This window comes from Chrysoperla carnea, chromosome 4 (assembly GCF_905475395.1).
Source record: "Chrysoperla carnea chromosome 4, inChrCarn1.1, whole genome shotgun sequence".
Lineage (NCBI taxonomy): Eukaryota > Metazoa > Arthropoda > Insecta > Neuroptera > Chrysopidae > Chrysoperla > Chrysoperla carnea.
Window position 1 is genome coordinate 5,590,587 of NC_058340.1, and position 12,031 is coordinate 5,602,617.

The 12,031-nt window shown below is 29.4% G+C and overlaps 2 protein-coding genes and 1 non-coding gene across 4 annotated transcripts; 1 reads left to right on the forward strand and 2 right to left on the reverse strand.

Moving 5' to 3' along the window:
* Positions 1 to 57: 57 nt before the first annotated feature.
* On the reverse strand, positions 58 to 219 carry LOC123299412. The gene has a single exon (XR_006535345.1). It is a non-coding gene; the product is annotated as a U1 spliceosomal RNA (small nuclear RNA).
* A 450-nt stretch (positions 220 to 669) lies between these two features.
* On the forward strand, positions 670 to 6,289 carry LOC123297239 (kanadaptin). Its single transcript, XM_044878823.1, has 7 exons — positions 670 to 1,358; positions 2,935 to 3,151; positions 3,288 to 3,459; positions 4,059 to 4,207; positions 4,576 to 4,739; positions 5,194 to 5,379; positions 5,673 to 6,289. Exons 1-7 carry the CDS (start codon positions 831 to 833, stop codon positions 6,261 to 6,263), a joined length of 2,007 nt encoding a protein of 668 aa, XP_044734758.1. The 5' UTR covers positions 670 to 830; the 3' UTR covers positions 6,264 to 6,289.
* A 1,331-nt stretch (positions 6,290 to 7,620) lies between these two features.
* Positions 7,621 to 12,031, reverse strand: LOC123297243 (zinc finger protein 658B-like). Of its 2 annotated transcripts, none has more exons than XM_044878828.1 (2): positions 11,553 to 12,031; positions 7,621 to 9,134 (listed from the first exon to the last, which is right to left on the reverse strand). In XM_044878828.1, the coding sequence occupies exon 2, from the start codon at positions 9,119 to 9,121 to the stop codon at positions 7,685 to 7,687; it is 1,437 nt and encodes a 478-aa protein (XP_044734763.1). In that variant the 5' UTR covers positions 9,122 to 9,134; positions 11,553 to 12,031; the 3' UTR covers positions 7,621 to 7,684. The 2 variants fall into 2 exon arrangements, with proteins under 2 accessions (XP_044734763.1, XP_044734765.1); XM_044878830.1 differs by lacking the exon at positions 11,553 to 12,031 and adding an exon at positions 11,140 to 11,288.

The window sequence follows — 12,031 nt, forward strand, 5'->3', positions numbered from 1 at the left end:
AAGATATTTCATTTACTAATGTTATATATAATATATATTTTTTGATTTTATTTATGACCGGGATAGCGCGAACGCAGTCCCGACTACCAAAAATTACGCGCCCGAGTTATCCACATTAGGGATAATCGCAAGGGTCAGCCTAACCGTAGTGCAATGGAAAAGCCTCGCCCTGGGGGAACCGCCTTGTTGATCACGGTAACCCCTACGCCAGGTAAGTATGATTTCTTCAACCAACTTTAACTACTTATATTACCAACTTCTACAAACTGGTTGTGAGAGCACCAATCATTTGATTCAATTTCTAACAGAAACAGAAAATATTTCAATACAGCTATCACTGTTTAGCTTGTGTACTAAGTTAATACAATATTAAAATGTACATATACCATTTATTTATTAAACAAGGATAGTTCAAACCTACTTACATTTAAATCTTATATGTCGATCTTTATTTATTAAATGTTATCTGTACCTATTGTCTATATCTATTTAATATATGTTTAGAGCTATCTTTGTTTAGAATATTCATTTTATAATTTATTGTACTCTTACAATAAATTCTAAATATGTTCTCTGAACCCAGATATATTAGATATATTTTCTGAACCCTACTGTCCGTTTATGAAAACCATTGAAAACGTTATTTGACGTTTGGTTTTTTAAGTTTTGAGGTTAGATCAATGTGTATTAGTTTATTATTTAGAAATTAGAAGCGGTTGATGTATTTAAATAGCCTTAGAAATCTATTTAAAGTTTCCAAATGCTTAAAACCAGAGTAAATAAATCAAAACTTAGAACGTAAAATTTGAAATCAATGTATAGTTTCAACAATGAGTGATAATTTTAAGAAACCTATCTTCGTTGGAAAAGTTGGTAAAATACCAAAATCTATTAACGCAAATGAAAAAATCATTCCAAAACCTCCCTCACTAGAAATTGAGGTAAAAATTGAAAACAATGAAAAACATATAGAAGAAATCAAAGAAATACCAAAAATAACAAATCCAAAAGAAAATATCACAGAAAAAGTTGATAAAGTTTTAAATTACCAAGAACCGTCCTGGTCGGGATTACCAATAACCAATGGTCCACAATTTGAATTAGAAGTTTTAAAATCGGGTGTCATCATAGAAAACATTGTGTTGATGCCGAAAAAATATTGGATTATTGGACGGTTACCAAATTGTGATATATATTTGGCACATCCTACAATATCAAGACATCATGCAATTTTACAATTTAATAGTGTTGTAAGCGAAGATCGTTCAATTGGATTCTATATTTATGATTTAGGCAGTACACACGGAACATTTTTAAATAAAGCCCGAATTAAAAGTAGGATGTATGTTAAAGTTCATGTAAGAAACATTAATGTGTTCTTTCGCACTATAAATCTCTATCTTGTAAATAATAGACCGTGGGACAGAAAGGGTGCTTTGTAAAATGATTAATACATATTTGAAATTTCGTGAGTGGCTTTTTTTTGGCGAGTTAACCAAACTTCTCACTACGACTTTTTTTCGAAAACGCTGCGCTCTCACATGAACATGATAACGTCATATTTATGCTGTCGGTCTGAAAAAACGCAGCAGACAATTTGTCGAACAAATTAATAACATTAATAATTATTAAACAGTAAAATATTTTGTCCGGCAAATATACTGCTTCGATAAGCTTGTCTACCATCTCGAACATGCCGTACTTAAGTAGTTTTGCCTTTCAATGCATACGTATTTTATTTTTGCTGAATTGTTAAATAATTATTAATGTGATTAAGTGGCCATAGTGTCCGATAAATTCACTGCTACGTTTTTTCTGACCGATAGCTTGAATATGACGTAATCGTGCTCATTTGAGAACGCAGCGCTTTTGAAAAAAGTAGAGAGAAGTTTGGTTGACTCGCCAAAAAGGGGCCACTCACAAAATTTCAAGTATGTTTTAATGATTTTACAAAGCTTCTGTCCCACTGTTTATAAGATCTTATGTCCAATTAATTAGTTTAAAAAAACGTTCTAATTAGTATTTGGGAAATGGCTAAACCAGGACAAAGCCGCTAAGAAAGAGAAAATTTAAAATTAAGTACAAGAGACAGCTCATTTTCTGGTGACATAATTGAATAAAACTGTAAATTATCAAAATTGGATATTGGCACTAATTTTATCAAGATACAGAAATATTATAGTGTAGTCATTTGGTAATTTTATTTCGAACTAATTCTATTAGTTGGATAAATCTACCGAATTATGATAATGAATTCGTAAAATTTCGGGAAAAAGCTAATTTTTTTTAAATAGGTTTCTTTCGTTGTAAAAAACAGAGAAAAGCAGTTCCGGAACGATCTGCACGACCTTCTGTACACGGTTTTTTTTGTTTTGTAATGTTGAAGTTCATAATCAGATTTTGAAAAAAAACCTTTGGCACTATCTGATAATATATAAAAAACCTGGAAAATTGGTGCTATTGAAATTTTTCAAAAAAATGTGTTTTTCTCAAAATTGAAGTTATGTACCAAGCTAAAACCAGAGCTTACGACACTTTTTTATGATCATAAGTTACATCTTTTTCCAAAATTTCAACTCAATTCCTTCATTTTCGAAAAATAATCAGAAAAAATTGAAAATATGAGGTTAATGCGGTTTTCTTGATATTTGGGATTATTTTGCTATGTTCAGGGTCGATGCAGAAATTCATAACAAACAATTCTTTTTTTTATTCGCCTCAATCCGATCAATAGAAGCAAAGATATTCAAGAAAACGTCTCTAAAGAAAACAATGTCGAAATAAAAACAGCGTACAGAAACTCGTGCGGAATCGGAAAAGTCTTTTTCTCTGTAACGAAAGAAACCTATTTTAAAAAAAATTCCAAAATTTTACGAATTTATTATCAAAATCCGGTAAATTTACCAAACTAATTAACTGAAATTTGTTTTTTAGGTTGGTCATATGCTAAAATTTGGCAATAGTACTCGAACATTTATTTTAAAAGGACCGGAAGAAGATGCTGAACCTGAATCGGAATTAACTGTAACAGAATTAAAAATAAATCGTATTAATGAATTAAAAAAACGTGAAGCAGAATTGTTGGAGCTTAAAGAAAAAGAAGAAGAAGCAAAGAAGAAAGAATTAGAACAAGGAATAGATTGGGGAATGGGTAAGATTATTTTATAAAATAAGTAATTTATTAAAAAAAAAATCTTGCAAACACTGACATTCAACACTTTCTATGCTGGGTATTTCAGCAATTAACGCAGTCAATTGTTTTTCACTTGTTTTTGTTTTAAATTTAGGTGAGGATGCGGATGAAGAAACGGACCTAACAGAAAATCCATACGCTGCCACAAATAATGAAGAATTATATCTTGATGATCCTAAAAAAACTTTAAGAGGATTTTTCGAGCGGGAAGGCGAGGAATTACAGTATAATGTTGAAGAAAAAGGATTGGGACAATTTATTTGCACGTAATTATAATTTTAAAATAAATTTTATTATCCAATAAAATGTTCAAAATCGATAGGATCATAAAACATACACGACTCTTCACCAACGCAAATATCGTAGTTAAAAAGAATATGTTATTTTTAAATATTTTAATTAATAATTAAAAACTAGCTCGGCTCGTGCGGAATTCCTCTCCCGTAGTTACCGTAACCCGTGGTGGTACCCTGTACCCGTGGCTAAAAACAACAAACAGAAAATTTCGTAGAAAAGTGGTGAAAAAATCAAAAGTTCTTAAATTAATATTAGGAGAACATGTATTAAAAATAGTAATTATACGTCTAGAGTATTAGGAGAGCATCTTTAAAAACTAATGTTTTGAGTATTGTATGTCTAGAGTATTAGGAGAGCATCTGTATAAGCTAACATGTTTGCGTAACAACATTTTTCTTTAACGATTGGGGGTCCGTTATGTTTAAATATCAATATTGAACTAAATTTATAAATGGATTAGTTGACCGGTATCTTGGTTAATATCCTCGGATCCTCTTGATTTGAATTAAGAGTGCTTGAGTTCAGTAATAATACAAACATTATTAAAATTGTTCTTTTTTTTTTGTAGTGTTGAACTTCCAATCGAAAATTCATTAGGGAGACCAATTATAGCCGAAGCTATTGTAAAAGGAAAGAAAAAAGAAGCAGTTGTACAATGTGCATTAGAAGCATGTAGAATTCTTGATAGAGCTGGAGTTTTACGTCAAGCTAAGCATGGTAATGTGTAGTCCTGGATCTGGGCTTGGTTGGTTCTGCGGGTATTTTTGTGTCTGGATAATTTTTTTACAAGTGTATTAAAGGAACAAAATTTTACCTAAATTTCAAACAGTTATAACTCCGCGAAAAATCATCGAATTCGGAACCTCAATAATTCATTTGAAAACTTGTACTTTCTAATTTTGGAATCGATTGTTCAAAATGTTCAAATTCCAGTATGGATGCTCTTCAGGAACCTAAAACATATCGAATAAAATTAATCCATCCGTAAACTTTCTTTTAGAACCATTAAGTCGGATTCATTACTAATTTATGTAATTTTATTTATTCTTATTTAATAGATTTTAATTATTTTGTTATTGTTTAAGAATCAAGAAAAAGAAAACCACGCAATTGGGAAGAAGATGATTATTGTAATTCGGATGACGATGAATTTTTCGATCGAACTGGTGCTGTTGAACGAAAAAAACAATATCGTATGAAAATACATAATGCTAACGTAAAGGAGAATGTGGAAACATACGACAGTTTGGTTAGTCATTTTATTAAAATTAAGCTAGCTAGGCTCACCATAACGAAACCATATACAGTGAAGCCTGGCTAAGTGAGAAGCCTGGTTAAGGGACCTGCTAATTTATCTAATTTATCTAAAGAGGTAATTCAGTGCCAAAATTTTGGAATCTCAACATGAGTTCCAGTTATGAATGTTTCTCACTTATCCAAATCCCACTTAACCAAACACTGTATTCAATTTCATTTTTTATTTTGGAAGTAAATTTTCACAATTATGATATGTTGTTCATTCCAAGTTAATTTGTCAAATCTTACTAAAAACCAAAGAACAGTTACACAGAGTAGTTTTATGACAACTACTTCCATATAAAGATCGATTATTTAAAAAAAAAAAAAAACTTACGAATTAAATTTTGATTATTTTATTTTATATCTACTTATCAATTAATATGAATTATTTTAATTTCTTATAGGTAACAAAAGAAAAAACATTGTCTGAAGAAATAGAAAATTTAGAAAAAGAATTAAGCAATGCAAAGATAAAACTAAGTGCGACTGAAGAAAAAGATGCCAATTTGTCCAATGTCGATAGTTTAGATGAGTTTATGAATAATTTAACAGACGATATACCCGATAAACAAGTTGTTAATCGATTAACTGTAAGTAATTTTAATTTTTGTCACTGTATTATTTTTTAAAACACTTTGAAGTCATCAATAAAATACGACATAGATTAAAGGGAGAGGGTATCTGAAGAAAAACAGTAAATCCATAATAATATTGATTGATGTATAATTTAAATATTAATAAAAATCATCAACAGTGTACAATACTAAGACATTGTATCTGTAGATTCTAGTTAGAACTAAACTAGACTTAACTATAGTAAATTTATCTTCAATAGGTACCTTTGTGATAGATAAAATAACATATAAAAATTATTTTGTTCCAGATGCAATTAACGAAACTCAAACAAGAACATGCAAAAACTTTAAAACTAGTAGAAATTGCTAAACCAACTGAAATTCCATCATTTCAAACTAAAACCACAAATACTATTCACGATAGCACTAATGCTATTAAAAAATTACCGTTGTATGGTAAACGTTTAAAAGTGAAATCTTTAAAAGAAACTTACAAATCGAACACTGAGGAAGTGATTGAAAATGACGACATTAAAGAGGAAGAAGAAATGGATGAAACAGTTAGAGAACACAATGTAAATAGTGAAAATAATAAACTATCAATTGAAACTGATAAAATAGAGGAGGATATTATTAAAAAAGAAAAAAGTGATGAAACTGAAGAAAAGGAAACTCCTCGAATAATAGGACCATCTAAACCTGATCCAGAAATACTTACTAAAATAGAATCTGTCGAAACAAAACCCTCTTCATCATCGAAATCATCAAAGAAGAAAAACAAACGAAATAAATTAATTGATAAAGCTTATGAAGAAGATGATAAATATACTACTTGGATGCCTCCAGAAAATCAAAAAGGCGATGGAAAAACAGATTTAAATGAGAAATTTGGATATTAATTTTGTTTTTCAATTTTGTAAATTAATTTTCTGTAAGAATAAACAAAAAACATAAAAGTAATTAATAGTTTTTATTATTCTACAAATATTTAGGTATATTTCTTCTCAATTAATTCAAAATTATTAATACCTAGAAATATTTTATTTCTTTGTTTTTGATTGGATAGGCTAATTATTGAGCAATTTCTAGAAAACTTTCCAAAAGCATGGTAGTTACCTCTAGATTCTTTATCCGTTAGTATTAAGAAGTAGAGCAAAATACACTTACCTTTATGCATCAGTACTAGAACTGTTGGGGAGCAGTGTCATCCAGCATAAACTTTAATTGCTAATTGCGAATAGTTGTGTAAATTCTTTTTTAAAGTAGTATGAAATTTTGAAGAAATCTATGAGAACATTCCTCCATCTACCGTTTTCGCATAAGATCAGTGTTAAATATGTCTACTTTTGTAGTCATTTATTTATTTAAATAATCGGGAAATCCCCCCTAAAAATTTTCAAAATAGATTTAGACTTAGTCCAATTTTATATAAAAAAAAATCATGCCTTTATTCAAAATTGTCCTTGCGCTCGTACAACCTTAAATATCATATAAAGTTCAATTTTATTTTTAACTTGACTTTTTTTAAGGGTCCCCAACTGCTATAAATAAGTTTTGCTTTCATACTCACGATTCTAAGAAAATATAGGTGGAGCTGTCTTGGTCGTTGAAAAGGCTGTATATCGCCTTACATTCACCCTGTGATCCACAAGATTATTTATAAATGCAAAAACATTATAAAAAAATAAGGTAAATACATTTATATATTTAAAAAAATTTTTTTACATGATTTTGGCAATTATAATAATTAAATTAATTAATAAGTAATAATTCATCTTTAATTTATTTCTAAAAACGAAAATAGTTTGAAAATCGAAAGAAAATGGCATGAAATTTTGTAATTATTTTATGCTAATATTTTTGTATATTTTGCCTAGAGATATTTTTACCGATATATTCTCTGTATTTTATTAACGTAAACGACGCTAATCAATAGTTATTGGGCTTGTTCAAACGAAATGAAACGATTTAATGGACATTCGCATGCTCGCGAGTTCGTAATTAAATGAGTAGAAGTCAAATTTATGGGCTAATACTTAGAAGTAAAATATTTGTCAAATTATTTTCTTATTTTAAACTTGAGAAGTTATTTTGCCTAGGTATATCTCAGTGCCCTCAATAAAGCATGGATAATAATTTGTAAATAAAAAAAGGTAGATAATCAATTTAGATTATATAATTCGAATTTCGCTTTTTATTTTTTAATATTTTTAACTATAAAGCTTTGAATACAAATATGTTTTTATAGAACCAAAAAGTTAATTTTCACATGAATATTAGAATAGAGAATGTTCCAAGAACTTTGATTACGACACATCTGTTACAAAAAATTCATAAATGAAACTCCATCATTTAAACCAAGCTCTATTGCTAATTGTTTACGTTTTTCTAATTCTGCATCTTCACTATAGGATGGACTTTGACTAACTTCAACAGGACTATAATTTTTATCTTTCATATGCGTACGTTTATGTAGATTCAACGTACTGGATTGAGCGAATGCTTTCTGGCACACATCACATTTGAACGGTTTCTCACCGGTATGTATTCTCTCATGAACTTGTAGCCATTGTTTACGGGCTGATGTATGGTCACAATATCGACATTTGAATGGTTTATCACCGGTATGACTTGTTTCATGTGCTTTTAAGCTACTTGATTGCGAGAATGATTTTCCGCAAGTGTCACATTTGTATGGTTTTTCACCGGTATGTGTTCGTTCGTGTATTTTTAGATTGGCTTTAGTTACGCAACGTTTATCGCAAATGTTACATTTAAATGGTTTTTCTTTTTGTTGAGACGTTGGTGTTACCGATGTCACTGACGTTATTGATGTGTTGTTAGGTGTTATTATTGGCGATGAAGGTGGTGGAATTACTGGAATCTCTATTGGTAAAGGTTGTTCGATATATACATTTTCTACGACAGGTGTTGAATTAAAATGATTTTCAACGACATCAGCTATATCATCATCATATTGAGAATTGAAAAAACTAAATTGGAAAATAGGTCTTTCAGCGACCACATGTATGCTAGTATGTATCTTGAGTGAATCCGGTTGAGAGAATGCTTGATCGCATTGACTACATTTATACGGTTTATCAATTATATGTGTTCTCTGATGAATTTTTAAGGAATGTGGGTGCGTAAATGTCTGCTCACAAATATCACATCTGAATGGTTTCTCACCAGTATGAATACGTATGTGACCTTTCAGTGCACTCGATTGTGAGAAACTCATATCACAATAATAACATTTATAGGGCCTTTCACCGGTGTGTGTCCGTATGTGTACTTTTAGATTGGAACTTGTTAAGAATGTTCGATCGCAATGTGTACACACATATGGTTTCAGTCTTGGAACCTCTTCATACTGTTTTACGTATCCATTGGAACTCTTTGATGCTTCTTCGGTACTTGCATATGTTTCAGCAGACGAAGAACTTGAACTGGATGAAGATTCGTCATGTACAGCTGCTGCTCTTTCATTTATGTGTGCTGTTCGTTCATGTGATTGTAAAGCATCAGCATTTACAAAAATTTTCTCACAAACTCGACATTTATTAAATTTATTGCATGTTTCAACTTTTTCAATTTTTAATTGAAATTTCGTGTAGGATTCATATTCAAAATTAGTGCTTGTACTACTATCGTCATAGTCTACAACTTCTTCTTTTGTTGTCGTACTTTCAGAATTTGAATTTAAATGTTCATTTTCATCAAGTATTGAGTCGTTTATGTTGTTAAGGGTAGTCATGTTATTCTCAATTCTGAAATCAATGAAAAGAGTCGATTAATTAAGTGTAGATAGAAGTTATGAAAATAACATAGCCAATTGTTTAAATATCTTATTTATGAATAGAAGGGTATAAATCTTTGAATTATTTAGTTTACTCTACACAGGAGGTTTCAAATAACTTAAGAAAAAATTTCTAAGCGTTACAAACTTAGGACTATAATTATTATACCTTGATATATATTTAATATGTACAGGGTATAAAGATCATAGGGTCAAAGGCTTCTGGATTTGGAAAAATAAAGTTTTGTTATAAAAAAACTGAAAACTTTATGATCGTACATCTCGAAAAAGAAATGTTTTTGTTCCTATGTTCGTATGGTAAAAGACGTTCGTGTTACTTTTTATATTGGGCCATTTTAATCTATACACCTAAATATCTCGATTTGTAGTTAACCAATCAAAAAATAACTTAAACAAAAGTTTCCTAGTTTGATGGGGGACATTATTTCTGGCAACAGATTTTGCCTATTTCTTCGGGTTTCTTTAATTTAGATCCTAAAAGGTAAGGAAGAATATTAACACTTTAAATTAGTAAGTTAATTCTCATAAAAAAACTAACAATTTTTGTTCAAAACATTTTTTCGAAAAGGTTAGCTTTCGAAGGAAATGCAACTTAAAAATATATCATTATTGTTGCATTTAATCGAATGAAAACACGCTAACTACGGAAAAATGCTTTAGCGAAAGATTGTCAAGGGCAATAGAGGACATTTATCTGTGTCCATCACTTGGAACAACAATTATCGATGAACTTTAAATGTATTTTCTTTCGATTAAATGCAATAATGAAATAGTTTTAAGTTGCATTTCCTCCAAAATGCTAACGTTTTTCGAATGTTAATCTAAATGTTTTAAACAAAAATTGTTAGTTTTTTTATAAGAATCGCCTTTCTTATTTAAAGTGTTATTCTATTTCTTACCGTTTAGGATCTAAATTGGCTACTAAAGAAACCCGAAGAACTAGTAGGTTCAATATGATGTAAGAACATGATGTCCCCCTATCAAACTCAGCAACTTTTTTTAAGTTATTTTTTATCTCTATGATTTTTATACCCTGTATATATGAAATGTATATCAAAGTATACTATTTTTAGTATTGAGTTTGTAATACTTAAAAATATTGATGATACGAACAAAATGTTGGTATAGGTGTTCATAACACCTAATTAGTTTATTTGCCATCTTGTAAACCGTTAGAGATAGAACAAAAGTTTAAATGTAAAAAATTTTCCCTATAAAACAACCAACTTTTATTTAAAACAATTTTTTGCAAACATCACTGCTTACCCTCGAGGGCACAAATTAAGACAAAACTTTGTTGCCCAGAAAATTTTCAGAGAGCTTCAACTAGGGTGGTTTTGTGAAAGATTCTCGAAAAACGAAAAAAATTATAGAAAATACTTTCGAAGCACTGATATTCAACACTTTGCATACAGAGTACTTCTACAATTAACTCAGTCAATTGTTTGTTTTAATTTGTTTTTTATTATTTGTATGTAAGGTATGCCAAAACAAATTTACAAGTCATTATCATACTTATATTTTATAACTTTAAGACCTCTGTATGTCGAAAATGTAAAGTTTTAGATCATAACATGTTGTTATGAACTTTATTGCTTTTAATGCAAGGAATCCGTGGCGGAGATAATCAATGTATTATTGAATCATCCTGAATAGGAGAGAATTTGTGCATGTTTTAAAGAGATTACAATACTTAACATTTTGGACTATTTTTGGTGATATGGATTACCTTTCATATTATTTATGGGTGGTTAATTATCATTGGTGCTAAGCCATAAAAAGAATTTAAGATTCTTTTGAAGTTACTCATAAAGTTAACAATAATTCAGAGCAATCTTTATTAACAAAAATTTTGAAGTTTTTTCTGATTTTTCAAACGCATGAAGGCGTGTTTATTTAAAATTTGTTTACTTTAGCCAGATGTTTCCAAATTATATATTAATCTTAAATCATACCTTAAAATAAATTATATTTAACGTAATGTACAAAACATGGCCTCTGTGATCTTCCTTGATTTTTTAGACTGTGGACACAGGACATGATTTTCTCCTAAGTTTGGCCCCTTTACGTTTATAACATTTAACCAAATTAGTCTTCCCTGTGTATTATTTATCAAAGATAATCGAATAATGTATTTTTTCTCGTTCAAGCTTTTCAATTTTAAACAAAAATTTTAAAATATAACAAAAATACAAATGAAAACAAAACTGTATGAAAAGTAGCATTAGTTATTGATTTTGTCAACCCTAAATACAGTTTAGTACAAAAACAAAAAAGCAAAGACAATTATGGTTTCAATAAACAAAATATTAACAAATGTCTTAACTACGCAAACTTAAAAGCACATAAACAATAATTTAACACTTACTTGATTTATTTTTGCATAAAACTTCAACCTTTCAACTAATTTTCTGCACTTTCTCTTTGGTAATAATTCTTTCAAAACAAGCCACAGTGGTGGCGCTTCTATCAATTCACATTCAAAATAAAAATGGATATTCTAACTTTTATTTCTTTCCTTTAATTTTTTTAATATTGTCTAATCATAATTAACGATATCATTTTAACTCCAATTATTTATAATTTAACTAATTTAGTTTTAAAAGTTGCTTTCAAAAATAGGCTGTTCAAATTCATGCTGTCATTGACTATATTTAGCTAATGGGTGCGTTCATTAGACTCAATAAATAATTGATCAATGGAAATTAGTGTTTTTGCCTTCCATTTTTCTGAAATACGAACTCAATTGAGCAACTTTTCACACACATTCTTGTTTCACAATTTCACACTTTTATATTATTATGTAAATGAATACAAAGTAGCACCTTTGTGCTTCTTCAAATGAAT